At 41.4% G+C, this 19,916-nt stretch overlaps 2 protein-coding genes across 4 annotated transcripts in view; one reads left to right on the top strand and one right to left on the bottom strand.

Annotated features, from left to right (window-relative positions):
- The window catches only part of glra1 (glycine receptor, alpha 1), a gene marked incomplete at its 5' end in the record, with an annotated part of 116,859 nt that overhangs the window by 13,231 nt on the left and 83,712 nt on the right, over positions 1–19,916 (top strand). Inside the window, 2 exons of one of the 3 annotated variants that reach the window (XM_079505540.1) lie at positions 2,011–2,135; positions 11,047–11,085. In XM_079505540.1, the coding sequence (XP_079361666.1) occupies positions 2,011–2,135; positions 11,047–11,085 (164 nt within the window). Of the gene's footprint in view, positions 1–2,010; positions 2,142–11,046; positions 11,086–19,916 lie in introns of all 3 variants that reach the window. The other 2 variants (XM_079505539.1, XM_079505541.1) reach the window with 2 other exon arrangements.
- The window catches only part of LOC306926235 (uncharacterized protein), a 154,108-nt gene that overhangs the window by 57,581 nt on the left and 76,611 nt on the right, over positions 1–19,916 (bottom strand). The window lies entirely within an intron of this gene.

Here is a 19,916-nt window from a genome sequence, read left to right as displayed (position 1 = left end):
GCCTGTCATTTTAATTTGTTGGAGATTAATGCTATGCTTGGTAAGATAATGTCCCTCTCTGCTGTTCCCTCATTACCAGTTGAAGCCAACGGTTGAATAATTGTCTTAATTTTCACTGATTGAAAATTCTAATTTGTGTGTTAAGTCATGTCGATACGATACGATAAGAGATCACGTGAGATTTGTGTGAGTTTTGGACAAAATCCATAGGAGTTGTAGCAAAAAGTAAGAAGAAATGCTAAATGGTGGAATGTAAGAAATGGGCCTGGACTATATTGGGATCTATCTGTCCGTCTGCCTGTCCTGTCCCGTCCGTCCGTCGGTCCACTTATCCAATATTGAAATCTGAACTCAAATTTCTGTGCTGTAGTCTAGTTCTAAGGCTGGTGTTTCGAAACAGTACATAAAATGAGGTGTGTTGTATGTTTTTATTGTTTTTTTTCCCTAGTGTATTGATTCTGAAACATATTGATAATAATGTATAAAGATGTACTGTCCTCTCCCTTCTGAACAAAGAACCCAAAAATAAGGCTGGGGTCAATTCACATTCAATTCAAAGTCCTCATAAAATGTATTTTATATATAAAGTAACAACCTAATCACGAAAGGAAAAACCTTCAAGCAAGTAATTTTTCTAGTGTTGGTGGTTTGGTGTGTGGAATGGATCAATTGGAAAGGACAATGATGCAAGCATCATTATTGCACTCATACACAATAAAATAAAGGGCAGATGATAAAGGGCACGCTGGCAATAATATATTATGCAAAGAATTTCTGATTAACAAGGTATAAAAGTCAACTTTGCAAATGCCACAGTACAATCAATGGCAGTCGTTTGTGTAATATCGTGAAGCTGTTCATATTGTAGAAAAAAAATATTATTTATAATTATTTTTAGGTGCTCATGTGTTGCCATAATGACATGATATGACAATGATCTCTCTAAAGTAGAGCAGAGTTACACTCATTTAAAATTACAATGGGAAAAGTTCGGTATAATGTGATATCTTTTATAAAAACACATATATGCACACACACACACACACACACACACACACACACACACACACACACACACACACACACACACACACACACACACACACACACACACACACACACACACACACACACACACACACACACACACACACACACACACACACACACACACACAACCCATTTATTTATGTCCACACAAAGGAGAGCATACAAGGACACAAATATTATAGGTGCAGTAAGGTTACATTCACACAATCGTGGCATGTCTTCATGATACAATAAGAATGTCACTCAGTACTATATGGGTATAAGTAACAGTGTCTCCGCCAGAGACAGCACAATACTTTTATACTTTTGCCTCCTTTTTTGGCATCCCAAGTTGTTGAAACCCTCTCTAACAACCAGTCTGTGGATATGTCCTCCTATAGGCTGCCAAATATAAAAACAAATAGTCTGCACCTATAGCCCAGCTCTGAGATGGTGGGAGTGGTTGGTATTTAATGACCGTGGTCATAAAAGCTTCCTCTAGTCTAGGCTATCGTCAAATGTGCATCTCTATACTTCTCTGGACTCCTCATCAACCACAACATCTGGTGTATTAGCTGACTAAAATGTAAACATGTCATGTCATCACAGAGAAACATGGATAGAATGACAGGGGAATGTTTGTACATTCTCACAGAGGATGCATGCTATTTTGATACGTCCTTTGCTACAGTATGATTTCAACTATTCTATCATGGCGTCCCTTTGTATGCATAACAGCCATTTAAGATTTGTGACAGTGTTTCATTGATCTGTGTTCCGAGGAAACCAGATGGAAAGACACACACACACACACACACACACACACACACACACACACACACACACACACACACACACACACACACACACACACACACACACACACACACACACACACACACACACACACACACACACACACACACACGTTCACTTTTTTGTTCACTAACTCCCTCTCTCGCTTTCTTTTGTCTTTTACAGCTTGGCCGCATCTAAAGAGGCCGCGGCGAGGAAAGCCACCACTCCGATGGCCCCCTCCGAGTTCCTGGACAAACTCATGGGCAAGGTGTCGGGTTACGATGCCAGAATCAGACCGAACTTTAAAGGTAGGCGTCGCCACCAAGACACAGTCGGATAAGACAGGAATGTAGCCAAACATTGTTATTGAAAAATAATCGGTAACACTTTGTACAGTAGACCTATATCTATTCATCTCTGTGTTTCACTGACTTACTTGAATTTCCGGAAAAGGGTTTTAGCCGAGATTATTTAGGAACAAGAGGAGGTTTGTATTTACTTGTTTCATTGCATTAAAAAAAAGAACATCATAATTGTGATTTAAACTATATTTAAATGATCTAACAATGTTTGATTGATGGTCTGAAATGTATTTGGGATGTTCACAATCTTTTTGATTTCTTTTGTTCACCATGTGCAGTGTACAGCAAAGGTAACTCATCACCCATTCTTACACACCTCAAACTTAGAATAAGGCCCTTTCAGGTGTTTTGTTCACCCCCAACCCTACTTTAAGTTCTCTTTACACAACCCCTTTTTACCTATTAACAGACCGTAGCTACCATGATATATCCCATCATGACCTTCATTAGGCCAATCTATGAGCTATCATGGTACTAGGTTGGCTACATTCCTTGGTGTCCTCAAAGTATATCCTGAGTGTTTGTTTTGGTGGTCAAGGTAATGTGCCCCTCCTGGAAAGCCCGCTGCTAATAAGAACATTGCTTCTGTTGATGATGATGGTGATGATGCTTATGACAATAATGTTTAAGCCCCCATAAAGACACAAAATACCTCACATTAGAACAGCCTCAAAGTCAGTCTACACACTAGTAGAATATTGTGGCAACCCTCCAAATTAATGTATGTTAAGGCCAGTGAAAGTGAATAATTGAAAATGTATATTTTTTTATGACAGAAATGAATCCCAATATGTAAAAAAATTAATCAAATAAAAAACTAAAAAAAGAAAACTATAATATCATTAGCGTAGAAAACTAAAACGTATTAGAATTGTTTAATCTTCCACCATTAAGGTAAACAATATTACAAAAATTGTGTAAAATATTAAAATGTTTGCCTCATTCATTTCAGCCTTCAAAAACAGTGATTTCAATTTTGCCATATTCACACAGTGGCCATTTTGCATACTTCTTGGGGGTCGTGGGAAACCCTGAGTGTGACATAAGAGCAAAATGGCCACCGTGTGAATATGGTCAATAGCATCACTGTACAACGGTGGAATATATTTTGCAGAAACAATAAGAGTACAAAACCATGAATTGCTTATCTCTAGTGTATGCAGAACAGCATAGGAAAGATGGTAGTTGAATTTGCCATGACTGATTCTGTATTATTATTAACCTTTCAGCAGCTGCAAACTCAGCTAAACCCAAGTAATTTAAGTTCCTTGAACTTCTTTCCTAATCAGAGTCTCCGTTTATGGCAAAAAACAGATAGTGAATATAGTCAAGAAAATCAATCAAGGTTGCCTTGCTGCCACAAGCCCAAACTGGATGGAAAGTTTTGTTGATTTTTTTTGCAACATTCTATTGCTTTCAGTTTAATTGGACTTTGTAAAACAAGACAGTGTAATTTATTTTACACCCTTTTTTTAGAGCCCAGACCTTCACTGACCCTTATAAATAAGGATAGATTTAAACATTAATTGACATGACATATATTTTGAATTATAGATTAAAATTCTGTTTCATATCCCTGTCCTACATTAATTAAGTGGTGTATTAAAAATCATAATAAAGAACAGGCTAACTCAAAGTCTCAAACTCTATAATCCAAGCAGCAACGAACATGCAAATGTACTAATCCAACTGCAGTGCACATACTGTATAAAACTGTTCTCTAACATAAGTGTGTGTATTAATATACAAAAATACTATAAAAATAAATAAATGAAGAAAAAATGAGAAATAAATAAATAACATCCGTTATGTTGATTCAGTACATTCTTATTCTGAATTCATCAAAACCCTTAAGAATAATATTAGGGGCATGCAAATTCCGTAATCCACTACTGAAGGAGGATCAGTGAAGTAGAAGTGTGTTAACTTGGGAAAGAGGACACGCATGTCTTTTTATGTAATTTACTGTGCTAATTGTAGGAGTCGTGCGTGGAGGGCCGGGAGATGGGTCGATGTGAAATTCCAGGGTTTGTCATGGCTGTCAGGTCGACAGAGTGGCATAGCATGAGCTCCTGACTTGCTCATTCAAGCCCCCCTCCCCCGTTCATTCTTTTCTTGTCCCTAGCTGCCAGCTAACCAGCTAGTGTAATAATCATTCATGAAACACACACAGCTCCACAATAGCCCCATTTCTTAACAACCCTTGGTAAAACAATGGTTTAAAATGTAAAACGCTAATAGAAATACAGACAGGCAAGTGAAGGCTAAATGGAGGGTTGCAGTAATAGATGTAAAATAATCACACACATTACACACACACACACACACACACAATGGAATGTTAGAACGTGTAAAGAGAATGCCACGGTTTAATAGTGGTTGTGCTATAGAACATGGAATGGAATGCCGGAAACCGTTTTAAGGACGTTTGAATCCCGGAGCTTTATGGAATGTTGGAATGTTAGAAGAGTTAAGAGTGGAATGCTGAAGCTTAATGACGATGTGAATGTGGAATGTTCTTACCGTAGCGTGAACTGCTAAAGAGGCTGGATCTTTTTCTTTTTTTTCTTCCTTTTCCATTTTTATTAATCGCCTAGCAACTCATGCTGGGGAAGCACACACACCTCATCAAATTAGCACCAGCCTGGCTAATTTGGTGATACAGCCAGCAGCGCGGGGAAGGCGGGGAAGGGAAGAGATGGGAATTGCCTGAAGCTACGAATGTGCCAGCATGAGAGGAAATTACACTGATCATGACCGGGGGTCCACTGTGGGGAAAGCTTCCGATTGATTTAGCAGGTTTCTCCATTGGAAAGAGAACAGCAAATACTCCTGACACATTCGGGACAGCCCATTTATAATCCATGAGTTAGTTGGCTTGCCATCTCTTTCCTTCCTTCCTTCCTTCCGTCCTTCCTTTTTCCTTCCTCCCCCCAAGATAGAAGGATCCTTCTATCTTGGTTTTCCCAAATCTTTCTCACTTCAGAGCCTGGCATCTCTTTTCAAAAACATTCATGTCCTTCACACAATGGTGAATATCTGCTGTATAGGTAGTCAGAAAGATTATACCACTCCAGTCCCTGTAGTCAACCCCTCATCAGCCTCCCTGTTACTCACATCCTAACAGTTGCTCTGTATGCAGCCCATGTTTACAGATGTATGTGAAAACAAATTGGATTCCCTTCAACCTGGAAGCTAGACCTGTAGGCATTAGACAGCTAGGCACATAAACATACATGTGGATAGGACAGATAGGCAAGCAGTCGGACAGACAGTGCTACTGACAGAGGTTAAAGGGTAGGAACAAATCCAGAGAGTTAATTTCAGTCCTGCGTTTCCAGACAGTCAGAGATGTTCATCTACCAATATGCCTGGGGGGACTTCAAAATACAAGGTAATTGCCAGAACAGCAGTGAGAACGGTATCAAAACCTACAGCCACTGCTTTGGAAAACAATCATGTCACCGCACCAAGATGAAGGACAGCCTTAAAGACGAAATTCTTAATTGTTTGAGTTGTCATCAGTTTCGTGCTGAGCTTGTCTAGGTCCCCATTTTTACAGAAAAAGTACCAACATGAAGGACAGGGAGATTTAATCACATGAACCCTAGCGATGCTAAAGCCACGCTAGGCTAGCGTGACAGCGTCCCTATTCTGGATGACGAGCGAAGTTATGGCAACAATGTGTTGCAAGTTCACGACGCAACACGTTATGAGCTTGTACATTTGTGCTATTTGATGTACAACAAAGTATATATGTTTTAAGTGGTTATAAAGAGGTACAGCACCAACAGCAAGCCCCTCTATTCTACTGCCCCCGTAATGAATGGCCTGGAGCCACTCTATAGATGAATGGCTATGTGGAAAGTGTAGACCTGCGGGGAAAAGGTGCACAGTCTCTGCGCTGCCGCATGTGACTGTTTATGCCTCTGTGTGTGCGTGCGTGCGTGCGTGCGTGCGTGCGTGCGTGCGTGTGCTAGATGAATGATGCAGGCTCCAGCTGAGACCTCCCTCATCCCCCACCCTAACCATGTCCCTCGTCATCCCTCAAGCTTAGTAGCAGCGAGGGACAGAGCCATGGACTCACAGCTCTACCCAAACATATCTTAACATAGCTAGTTGGCTAACAGTAGCGCCAGTGGTTCTCAGCAATGCAGGCCCTGGTCACCCAGACTATATGCCCTTCGACACAGTGCTGTTTGTCCTTTTAACTGACCCCCAACTCCCCCCCCCCCCCCCCCCCCCTCCCCCCCACACACACACACACAACAAAGCTGTCTGCCACTTTCAAATCCTTGTGATGATCAGTGTAAAAACCCTCTGACAAGGTCCATCAATCTAACGTCTCTTAAAGAGTCCTCCCTCTCCCTCTATCTATGTCTTGATCTGTCACTAATTTCTAAATATTAGAAAGTCTCTCTCTCTCTCTCTCTCTCTCTCTCTCTCTCTCTCTCTCTCTCTCTCTCTCTCTCTCTCTCTCTCTCTCTCTCTCTCTCTCTCTCTCTCCACTTAATCGAACAAGTGGAAGTGTGTAAATATACAGAGTCCGGCCGTATATTTACAGGTTTGGCTTCTTCCTCCTTGATTGACACCTTCTCTTGGGTTGTTCTTGCCGTTTGTTCAACCATTCCTCCTGAAGAACTGTAGTACTTGTTACTATACTATTTGTGCTGTATTGTTATTAGTTACCTCTACAGTTTTCTGTCTCTTGCTCTCTGCATCCCCTCCTCTCCCAGCTAGTGGTCGAACGTGCCGAGGTGGGATTTTGGTTATTAGCTGGCGGAGCTTGACGCTCATTTGGTGTTATCAGCACTTGTTTAATGGCTACTTAATGGGATTAATGAGCATAAGGTAATGAGCGTGGGATGGAGGGATTGCTGGTGGGGAGAGAGAGACGATGAATGGACAGACGGGGGGGGGTGAATGAAGCGGGGGTGGAGTGACCAAAATAGGGGGGTTGCAGAGACGAATGTAGAAAGAATAAAAAGAAAAACGAAAAACAGAGAAACAGATCAAGGTTGGAGGGAGAAAGGCATGATAGAAGGAGGAGGAGGAGGAGAAAAGGAGACGGGAGGGAGTAAAGGATGGATGGAGTGTAGAGGTGAGAGAAGGAAGAGAGGGAGGGAAGGTATACCGCTGCAGACAGCATGGGGGGGGGGGGGGGGGGGTTGTACGAGCCCAGGGTTGCTCACACGGAAATCACAGAAGTTCACTGTACAAAATATTGACGGTAAGACAGCTCCCCGCAGATTTCCTCTGTCTCTCAGTTACGTAAGCCACTCACAACACAGTGCCGACGCACAAACTGTAGTCATCCACCCTTCTCCTTTTCAATAAACTCTCTTAAAGCTACCAGAATGAAATGGAAGCATAGATATCCACTTGAGCGAGGGATGTCCTCGCTCAGAGCAAGGTCTTTCGCTCCCGGCTGCTCTGGTATTCTGGGTAATGGACTCTCCCTCCCCCGGACCAGAAAATCTGTCTGGGGTTCTATTGCACTGCAGAGTGTTTTAATTCTGTTGGAAATGTGACTCTCCCATAATTTATGACAGAAATATTGATCATACTTCATGGTGAGGGAGGGAGCAGATTCCCAAGGACGTCATAGTATGATATATGTTGAATGGGGATGATAGTAAAAGGTATAGCCAAATGTTCAATGGCATTTCAGACAGACGGAGACAGTGACTTGGAGAGAGATGAAAATGTAGGACAAAGAGGAAGATGCAAAGATATTCAGACAGACAGAATGGCACAAGGGAACACAGGAGTGATCTCATTATTTATCAAGAAGGGAAATTGTGACTGAGCAAAAGAGCTAATCCATGTCCAATAAGGAAACGAGGATAGTCGATCTGTCTCAATATAAAATGTATGGAGCATAAATCACTAAAATATATATGGTCACAAATGTGTTTTCAGTATATTTAACTGTACAAGCGAAAGTGCTTTCCTCTTGATTCAAAGCCAGGAAAAAGAGGACCTTTATTTAGCTCAAGGCAGAAGCAAGCTCCAAAATGGGATGTGAGAGTAGGATATTGCTATATATCTCTCTTTCTCACCCTCTCTCAGTTCATTTGTGCTTGGCTAATGTCGATGAGGAGCAGAGGCCTGTACAAAGACCATTCACTCCCCATAATAAATCCCATTGGTCCTTTACTTACCAGCATGAGGACCTTTTTTAAAGCTTCTGTATAATGGAAGTCAAAAGAAGTCCCATTATTGTTTACCACTGTCTGAGTCTGCAAGGCACTCTCTTTCACTATTAGAGGCATCGTCTTATCATCGGCTGAAGGGAACTCGTTGTATGAAGTGGTGCGTGCAGCCAGTGTTATCCCTAGGAGTGAAAAGTAAAAAGTGAGAAATGCTTTATGAACTAACTAAACACTTCTAATGTTCCAAACCCCTACTTTTCCCCATGTGCTATTCTCACATCTTTCCTGCAAATCTGGGACAATTGATTTTGCACAGCACGAATAATTAGCTCTCGTTTAGGAGATCCCAGCACAAATCTTCCAGTGAAAGCAAAAGCGCAAAAAAAAGAAAAAAAGGCAACAATTCCACAGCCATTTTAATGTGGGGATCAGGTGTTCTGATCTCCAACATGATCCTCCAGCCTTGAGGGCTAAACCCCGGCTTAGAGAGCCCTGACGCTGAGAGACTGCTGGGTGCATATGAGAGGAGGAAAAATTGCCTTTCATGGATTCAGGCAGATTATAGAGTTTAAGTCACCTGTCTACAACAGTTCATGGTCACAGTGAATACGTTCCATCTATCTTAAGAATGATTTCCCCCGTTTTTTGTGTGTTTGACAATGACAGATTACAATATGCCTGCCCAGACTTCCTCTCAGTGCGGTCACCATCCTTCACAGTGGCACTTGTCAAGTATAGAAGTGCAGGCAAAAGCCAAGGCAAGGTGCCCGCTTCTACTCAATTCAGTCGAGCCCCAAGGCAAAAGAGGATATTAATCAACACATGCGCACCTCAAAATATAGAGGAGGAAAAAAATAATGTTGTTTTTATCTAGTGGGAGGATGTCATGTGGTCATTCTTCACAGTAGAAATGAGGACTAAATCCGAAGGCCAGAGATTATGTGTACGCCACTGTCCATCTGTCCGTCTGTCCGTCTGTCTGTCTGTATGTCAGTGAAAAGCAAATCTCAGGCACCGCTGGACACGCATCAAACACACACGCACTTCCCAGTAGGCCCAGGAAAATAGGAAAAATCGGCCTCATGGTGGCGCTGTAACAGGCTGCTTCACATTATGGGCTATAACTCTTGAATCGTAGGTTGACAGTTAAAAAACAATCACTGGACTACTTGCCTCATGCGGAGATCTGCGCCCTTTCTAGCTTAGATAGAAATTGATGCGTTGTGACTTTTATTTTTATTTGCTACATCTGTAGATTATTCTCAGAAGGATATTTGTTGTGAAATCTGAATGATCAGGCTCTTTTTATTAGCGGGTAAAATGTTAAAGGTATTGGGTAGTAAGTGGCCTCTAGGCTAAGGTGGTGAAAATAAAGCGTCTGTCCTTTTTCTGTTCTGGATTTGATCTTACTGGATGAATCTGAGCAACACTTTGACAATGGCATTATCAGGCACCCATTGGCTCTAGTAACAGGGAAGAAAGAAGGTCATTTCTGGAAATTATTGGGGAAAAGGCCGATTCAGTGTAAACAATTACTTGTTCAGACTCCAAATCTGTGATATCGGCTAGTCGGCATTTCTTTGTTATAAATCATCCCTATGCAGATTAAAGGAATATAAAACTCAAATTATGTAGCCTATTGGAACGAGTTAGATTTCCATTTTTAGGACTTGGGGAATTAGAATAGATTTGAATTCCATTTGACGACAGCATCCATTTCTTTCTAATGACTTAAATGATGCTGCCCATGTGAGGAAAGAGGCAGGAGAATAGAATTTAGGCAATCCTTTCTCATTCCATAGAAGCAGATTCCAAAAGCAGATACATTTTCAGTATAGTAATACTGTGACCGTTTTAATGAGGGTGAAGAAATGAAGAATTCCATTTTAGAACTCATTACAACAATCTGTTTCAGTCCATTTGGAACCAATGAATGAAATACAACACTATCACCCAGTGACCAAATGAATAAAAGTTAGAAATATGAGAACGTGTAATTTCCTCAAAGGCCAAATTAGACAAAAATTTAAAGAGAGAGGCAAATTTATAATTCATTGAACGACTGTGTCATGCGGCAATAACGATGTATTCTCAACCCAAAAAAAATAAAATACTTTTCCAGTGGAAAATACATAGTTTGTTGACGCACAGCATGGCCGCTCGACGAAGTGTAAGTTAGCCTGAAGCCAGTTTGACATGTAGTCTTTGCATTCTCTCCCTTCCCTGTCTCCCCCCTCTTTTCTCTCTTTCTGGTGTGTTGCATCTCGTTTAGTGCATTTTGCTCCTGTTTTGGCTCCTGTTGAGAGATCTGCATTGCAACCCTCCTTTCCCCCCTCCGCTCATCCAGTGCATTGCCTCCCACCCTTTCTCCTCTTGCCCGCTCCAGTATGGCCGTAGACTGTTCTTCTTCCACAAACTCGTGCATCCTCCTCCCCACCTGCTCTTGCCGTTATAGTATGTTCAGCGCCCGCCCACCCACCCCACCCCACCCTACCCAAGTCCTTCTCCCCCACCCTGCCACACACTCACACCCACTGAGTGTTGGCAGCCGTGTGACACCGTAGATATCCGAGCCTTGCCTTGTCTTGTTTCACTCCTTGATATATACCGTTATGTTGTTTTCCTTCATGAGGAGAAACAACATTTTAGTCTGGATTACGTGTTGCTAGAATCTGTGTTAATTCTGATCTTTTTTTTATTAGACGCACAAGGCAACAAAAATGAAGCTACTGGCAAGAAAGGTACTTTTCTTTTTCTTTTGTCCTTTTTTGGTTTATTTTCTTCGTCCTGTTCCTCCCTTCATGGGTTTGTGGTTGTTAGTATAGCTCATGCATTGACGAGACATTTTCAAAAGGATTAATATTACATTAACATTTTTAGGGTAAAGATATAATTCAGAGAATAACATGCAGATTATCATTATTAAGTAATCATGTAAGTGGTATAAATACAAAATCAGTAGTTTCTGTTTTGCTTTCCCCGGTGGACATGGGGTGACATTGCAATGGAAAAAAGCTTCTTGTTTTTAATCTTAATGCCACATGTAATTGTTTCATTAGAGCCAAGTATTTATTATATGTTTTTATTTAATTTTACTTTCTATGAAGCCCATGTCTATAATGCATTATAAACTTACTTATTAATGCAATATAATCTGCTTATAACACTGTATAAGTATAGCTATAAGCTATTATATTCATAATGCTTAATCATAACACAACTTTACAAAGCATGTTATAATAACGTATACCATCAAGTATCATAATAGTAACTGCTGGACACAGTGCTTTGTGAATGTCATAGTTGTAATGCCATATAATAATTTGTATAATGCATTATAATCACTGTCATAATAACACTATATAGGATGTTTTAAGTAATGACATTCCTGGAGGTATGGGGAGAAACATTTTTGTTGTTCTTTCCTAGATGTAGGCCTTATACCTTTTTTCCAATTCATTTCAAGCACCCAATGTGTATAGTGGCAACATTATAATTTATAATAGTGATTATAATGCATTATACAATTATTATATGGCATTACAACTACTGTATGAGATTTACAAAGCACTGTGTAAATTATGGTAATGCTTATATTATTATAAAATGTGCTGTTATAAAATATGTGAGTATTTACGTGTTTGTAACTGTAATTATACAGTATTAAAAGCACATTAGAATTAGAATTATACTATAGAAAGCATTGAGCATTATGAGTGCTTATAACTAAAATGATACAGTGTTATAGGCACATTCTATAATGCATTATATGTATGCTTATAATGCATTATAGACATGGGCTTCATAGAAGGTGATAGGCCTACTGTTTGAAGGAGAACTGTTTAAATCTTGACAAACACAGAGGCATGAATGTGTCTCTTTTGTTCACCTGAAATTGTAAATTGTATGTACTGTAAGTGTGTAAGTATTGCTTATTTTTTTTAGATTGGATTGTGTTTTTTTTAGGATTTTGTTCAAGATTTTAATTTAAAGGGGAAGTAAACACAAGGCCCATTTTCATTGTGTGACTTTGCATGCTATCTAAAGACACCACACAAAGGGCTGAGCTTGGTACCTCGATGCTTACTCAAAGCAACACAGATGCAACTAAACAATTCATAATGTGTCTGTTAGATTTAGACGTGCCAACGTGGTCATGCTAAATGCCAATTGACAGAAGTCAATGGTAATATCAATGCTTGCTTACTGCCGCATCTAAATCACATTATTGATTTTATTAGCTGCACCTGTGTTGCTTCTGTCTCAAGCTCAGCCTAGACATCAAGATGATTTAGTGGAACCTTTAGATGGCAGCAAATTCACAATATGGTGGCACAAAAGCAGCCTAAGATTTAATTCCCCTTTAGAAAAGAAACATTGATTTGTCTGTAACCTTACCTCAGTTTAAACTCACTTGGCTGTTAACATCATAAGACCATGGCAATTTCTAGCATCCAAAAAGGCCATGCGACAGTTGCTACTGATAGGGATAGGATGATAGGCTAGGCTGGCATACATAGCATAGCATAATAAAGTAGAAGTGGATACATTGGTTGTGTTGTACAGTATAGTATTTATTGTAGAGTAGAGTAGAGTATGGCCAGAAGTGCAGGATCCCATATGTTTGGAGAAATCTCTAATATTCACAGGAGCTGTTCGAAAGACTGTCTTACAACACATTTGGCTTGTTACCTTAAAATGCTAATGTGCATCAGCACAACAAGCCCTTTTTACACTGAGACTTGTCATTTGTAACTAATGTGTACAGTATATGGCCCTAATTTGAACGCATAAAGTGGAAGCCATTGTAGTCTCCCCCACCCGGCATCTCTCCTGCAGAAGTGCTGCAGTGGTTAAGCAGTGCATCTGAAGTAGGCTAATGCACTTAACCATTTTGAGGGGAAGAATGCAGGTTTGTGTTTAATCAAGTTTATCTGTATGGCCCTCAATCACTGTCTCAGTCTCAAAGGGCTTTACAGGCCCACGTTTAATACGATGGGCAGTGTGGTGGACAGTACTCCCCAGTACTTTAGTAAAAGTACTCTTGTTCAAATACAATGCAACTGCAAGTGATTAAGTGAAAGTTACTCATGTCAAAAAATTACTTGAGTTAAAGTAGGCCTACTACAGTACCTGCTTTAGTATAGCCTAAGTATTAAAAAGTACAAATTACAAAGGACATTTCTTTTTAATATCTTAAATCTGAATGCAATAATGCATTGCTTATTACAATGTATACTTGAGAACACATTTGTTAAAAAACAAAATGTCATTAATAGAGAAAAAAGCTTGTCATCTGCAGTTTGGAGACGGTCTCTACTATTCCACTGAGAAATGTAAACCCTGACATTGGGTACCTACTGGTTGGCAAGTAGCCCAGAGTGAAGTCCAATAAGTCCAGTGTCTCCCGTGGCCAAGTAGAGGTTCTCTGTTGATTGAGTGGTATACATGTTGTCTAAACTACTTGGGAGACCCGGGTTCAAATCCAGGGTGTTGCAGTTGCAATCACCTCCCTCCATCAATAGAGGATGTACAATTGTAGCTTTAATAAGGCCTTTACAAACTGCGACTTCTGTGCCTGGCTACAATCTATGGCAGTGCAGATAGAATACCACTGTGGCTGATTACTGTGGGCGACTAATGCCACTGAATGAGACATCATTCATCTCAAAAGAGCCCAATTACCCGCATAGCTTACTGTGTTAGGTGATACCGTCTGCTCCACAGGAAAGAGACTATTATCCAGTTGTAACCTGTCTGTCTGTTTGGCTGGCATGCTGCATAATGTAGCCCCTATAGCGTGGCAGGCTTGGAAAGTGCCATAGTAAGAGAAAATATATTTTTCTTTTGAGTTCCATTTCAAATAACAGCTAGAGATGAATATAACTTCAGAAGTTCAGAGACATGTTTGAGGAGACTACAGCACGATGACGTCTCATAAATAAATGGCTAATATAGAGGTGCGTTTTCTTTTTTTCAGTCACAGCCATCAGAAAAAATTCCAACAACAATGTTGATGGATGACAGACTGAAATGAAATGATCCAGTAACTTTAAATTTGACTACAGTATTGTGAGGGAGTTTTGCTTTGTTCACAGAATTATCTTATTTTGTGTTTAATAGAAATAGATGCACTTAAAAAGAAATGAGTTCTGTCTACAACAGTAAAACTAGCAGTATGATGAAATGAGTTCTGTCTGCAACAGTAAAACTAGCAGTATGATGAAATGAGTTCTGTCTACAACAGTAAAACTAGCAGTATGATGAAATGAGTTCTGTCTACAACAGTAAAACTAGCAGTATGATGATGATCAATAAGTAATGTATGTGAATGTATTTGTGCTCATGACATGCATACTGTACGTGTATAACATCTGTATGATTGTTTGTTGTCACCTGGCAGATTGCTAGCTACTGTACATCATTTCTTTCTTGCCTTTGTCTCTCTGTCGCTCTCTCTCTCTGTGTGTGTGTGTGTGTGTGTGTGTGTGTGTGTGTGTGTGTGTGTGTGTGTGTGTGTGTGTGTGTGTGTGTGTGTGTGTGTGTGTGTGTGTCTCTCTCTCTGTCTCTCTCTACTCCGTTGAGTAGTTCCACACTGAATATACTCAAAGGGATTCTTTAAGGTTATTTCCTCATCACCATACTGGTGGCCATATTGTACACGTTTTGCATAAAAGCTCCTGTACTGCTCCTGTAGACTTAACCGACGTGGCGTGAAATTCTATTTATTTCATCACTATCTGTGATGAAATACAAATATTTGTTTCTTGACAAAATGTGAGGTAAAGTGATTCCAGTATGTTTTGGTGCAATTTTATTCAGTTTATTTTGGTGATGGGGATACAATTGTGAAACACAATTATTTTGGCCAGGATAATCGTGACATGAAAGTTTCATATTGCTCCATGTCCAATCGCAGGTCTAAAATGACAGTTCAGCAGCAGAGGGAGGGTTTAGTAGAGGAATAGAGCGGAATAAAAATGAAGAGAGGAAGCAACAAAAGAAAGGACAACAGAGGATATCGGAAAAGGGGCGAGGGGGAAGAAAAGAAAGAAGAAATGAGAAAATAGAACACAATAAGCTCAATATTAAATAAAGGAAAGAACACAATGAACAATAGGAAAGAGGAGAGAGTTTAAACCAGCACAAAAAGCCCACAGAACCGTGGTGTCCTTATGGCATGTGCCTAACAATGCTGATGTGCGCAGGCGCCGTTGCAGTTCGACCAAGGGTGTCCTGAGTTTGACATTGAATGCCCACGGCGCCCTGGGAAAAAGAAAGGAGCCATTCAAGAGAAGCATGTTGTAGTAGGAGAGAAAAGAGAGAGGTAGGAGAGAGGGAAGACCAGATGTACAGCATCAGAAAGACGAGAGGATTCTTATCCAGTCTGTTCAGCAGAAACGCGCGCGCACACACACACACACACACACACACACACACACACACACACACACACACACACACACACACACACACACACACACACACACACACACACACACACACACACACACACACACACACACACACACACACACACACACACACACACACACACACACACACACACAGTACATTCCGGCACAGCCTCAGCAGCAGCGTTGGTGCCAGCAACCGAGTGTTCTGATCAGGAGGTACTGCTTTTCCTCTATTATGGGATGCTCAGCGTATATTACACATGACTCACCTCTGCACGACGGCACTTTATGCAGATTAATGTTGGACCAGGAGATATTTGTCTGCTAACAGTGCAGCGTGTGAAAAGGCCAGAGGATTCAATCTGTCTCCGTACTGTAAATGTATGCTCATCTGTGTTGCCCGCTTTCAGCCAGTGTACAGCTTTATAATAAGCCTGGGTGGTCCTTTATTCAAAGAGGTAATGCATGTGAGGTATATTATCCATGTTTTGATGTTTACGGGGGGGAAAAAATCTATGGCTTATGTTATGCATAAGCTCAGAGCACTGATTCAAAGAATACAGCCTCATAAATGTATTTTTAAAGGAAATTGTATTCTGTAAAGATGTGGATTTTAATATATTAAGATGAATTTTATTTTGGTGTGCTCAGACATTTGTGGTTGTTGTTCATGGTAATATGATCCAAGATACATTTCATTTCATTAATGCAATTTCATCATTGAGCTAAAGTTTCTACCTAAATGTTCCATCCCGTGGCTTCCTATTATAGCTGCCATTTGTCTATGCGATGTTCTAACGTTTAATGTCGATGTGCGCTGGTGTCATGTGGTTGGGAATCTATGGTCTTGATTAGGTTTAAAGATGGAAAGCCTAGTGTATCGTGTTACACATGTAAGGTGTGTTTTCCAAAGCATGGAAACAGCACATTGGCGAGGCACATTGATATGGCATTGATCGATAGTTCAGGTCGTTGTTTACAGTTCAATATAGCGATATCTGAGCCTTCTTCTAGACGTTGGATTCAGGCCTGATTGGCAGAGCAGACCAACTCATTAGATTCACTCTCTGGCCCTGGAGAATGGAACGCTTACACTGCACACTGAGGTGACTGGTTCACTAGCTGACTGAGGCGTGTGTGTGTGTGTGTGTGTGTGTGTGTGTGTGTGTGTGTGTGTGTGTGTGCGCGTGTGTGCGCGTGTTGGAGCTCACTTGTGTTTGTTGCCGTGTCTCATCTATCTATCTATCTATCTATCGTTGCTTCAAGACGTTCAAGCATCACTACACTCTGGCTTGTACATTAAAATCCCATACACACCATTATCGCGCGCACACACACACACACACACACACACACACACACACACACACACACACACACACACACACACACACACACACACACACACACACACACACACACACACACACACACACACACACACACACAGTACATCCTTTCCCTGCAGGCACAACAACACTTATGATTATACATACGTCTGGAGAAAACCATGCAAATGCTGTACTGTACTATTCTGACACGCGCGCACGCGCACACGCACACGCACACGCGCACACACACACACACACACACACACCTGCCAGTCACCAGTACCTTTGAGATAATCCAGTGGAATAAAGCTCTCGTCACCTCGTCTGTGTGTGTCCGTGAGTCACTGCTTTAGACCTGCTATTGATTTGTGTCTCCTGCTCCAGTCAACGAACCTCCTAGCCTGTCATGTCCTCTAGATCAGTCAAGACCTATTCTAGTCACCCTGGCTGGCTGATCGGTTGACTGACTGACTGGCTGGCTGGCTAGATGATCGGTTGACTGGCTGGCTGGCTAGATGATCGGTTGACTGGCTGGCTGTCTGATCAGTTGACTGACTGGCTGGCTGGCCGGCTGATCGGTTGACTGGCTGGCTGGCTGCATGGCTGATCGGTTGACTGGCTGGCTGGCTGCATGGATGATCGGTTGACTGGCTGGCTGGCTGCATGGATGATCGGTTGACTGACTGACTGTCTGGCTGGCTAGATGATCGGTTGACTGACTGACTGTCTGGCTGGCTAGATGATCGGTTGACTGACTGACTGGCTGGCTAGATGATCGGTTGACTGACTGACTGGCTGGCTAGATGATCGGTTGACTGACTGGCATGTTGCCTGTCTTTCAGACCGCTCTGATCAGTCCTAAACAGTCTTGGCCTTGCCTAGCTGGTTGAACGGTTGCCTGGGTGGCAGCGCGCACGCACGCACGCGCACACACGCACACGCACACGCGCACACACACACACACACACACACACACACACACACACACACACACACACACAATTCCTTGTTGCCTAGGAATTAACTGTGTGCTGTGTGTATGAGGATGTGCTGTTATATGGTATCTATAGCAATAAGTGCATGGGTGGCTGTGAACCAGGAACTAGGGTGCTTATGATATACAGTACAGTCAGTGTTTATTTTCATGATGGTAGTTGTGGTGGACGACGAGAAGGGAAGGGGGTTCATACAGGTGGGCCTCTATACACAAGCACCAATTTGTCATTTTCTATGGACCCACACACACACGCACAGCCATAATATTATAATAATTTGGGATAAATATGCATTGCATATATCCATTCTCACGCATAACAATGAATATACATAGGAATACATTTGGAGTATCCAGGCACACGCCCGCCTGCCCGCCCGCACGCACGCACGCACGCACGCACGCACGCACGCACGCCTGCCTCAGGTGAATTCTGACCAAGACTTCTGTCTGTGCATTCATTCCATTCTTTCATCCTGCTCTACATTTGAGTTTGACTACATTTCTTCTCATAATAAAACCTGAACACCCTCAGGCAGAGAGAGGGAGCGGAAGAAAGAAAGAAAGAAAGAAAGAAAGAAAGAAAGAAAGAAAGAAAGAAAGAAAGATGGAAATGGAAAGAGAGAGATGAGATATATTATGTACAGTATAATATTTTCTCCTCTGTCGCCCCCCTTTCCTTGGTACTGCATCTTTCTCAGTAGGAGGAGAATGAAGTTCTTTCCTGAAGTTCACTTGACACTGTGTTGTAAAAGGCGGTGATGGATGGGAGAATACGTTGGCGCAAGAAAACCACCATTCCTCATCTCTGCGCCCCAATTAAAATGTGACAGCAACGCCATTCTTCTCTCACCGCTGATCAGCCTCGCGTTGTTTACGCCCGACTCACAAAGCCCTGAACTTACACTAGCCAGGCTTTGGCGGAGAAAACGCTGTTTCATATGCGAGAAAGAATAATGAGTGGGCCTCCACTTTGTAAATAAAAGGAAAAGAGAGATATTCTTCTTTTTTGTGAATGTTTGAATTCAGCGTCAAACACTTTAGTTGTTTATCTATTGTTGAGAGCTGGCTGTTGCTCTGCGGGAGAGTCGTGCGTGCGTGCGTGCGTGCGTGGGTGCGTGCGTGCGTGCGTGCGTGCGTGCGTGCGTGCGTGCGTGCGTGCGTGCGTGCGTGCGTGCGTGCGTGCGGGTAACTGTTCAGGTTCCACTTGATAGTTTCTAAACTGTCAAGTATCCTTTCTTCATTCCGCTGTTGGGGATCTACTCGTTTCCATGTTAAGTGGTGACCTTTGTCTGAACTCTGAATACCGTAGCAATGGCAGATGTTGCCAAGTAACCAAGGTGCCTTCTTGGTATCCATTTCCATTTTGTATCTAATTATTTCAGTTGGAAGCAAGGAGAAAAATGTGAAATGTTTGAGAGTCAGTTACACCATCTATTCCATTCTTTAGGTCTTCAGGAAGAAAATGAATTAAATTGTCTCCAGGTGATCATAATGCATGTGACATCAAACTCCACTCTGTTCTTAATGTTCTATTTATTTTCTGTAGGGTTCCTGGGATTATTGTCTTGCCAAATAGGATTAAGGTCGGAGCGTTTCGTTTGTTTGTAGTTTGTTTTTAGAAAGGTACTAAACTGAATGAAATGGCCTAGTCCTAAGCATATCAATTTAACTCTCTACAAACAGAGTTACAAACAGATAAATTACTACACTTGGGATTTTTATTGATTTACTGAGAATACAATGATATATAATAAAATTACTATATATCCCTAGCTGTAATTTAAATCTTAATTTAAAATAATGGAGCAAATACTGTAGCATTAAAA

The sequence above is a fragment of the Electrona antarctica genome (genome assembly GCF_951216825.1).
Source record: "Electrona antarctica genome assembly, chromosome: 1".
In the NCBI taxonomy this organism is placed as follows: Eukaryota; Metazoa; Chordata; class Actinopteri; order Myctophiformes; family Myctophidae; genus Electrona; species Electrona antarctica.
This window is presented reverse-complemented; position numbering and strand designations above follow the sequence as displayed.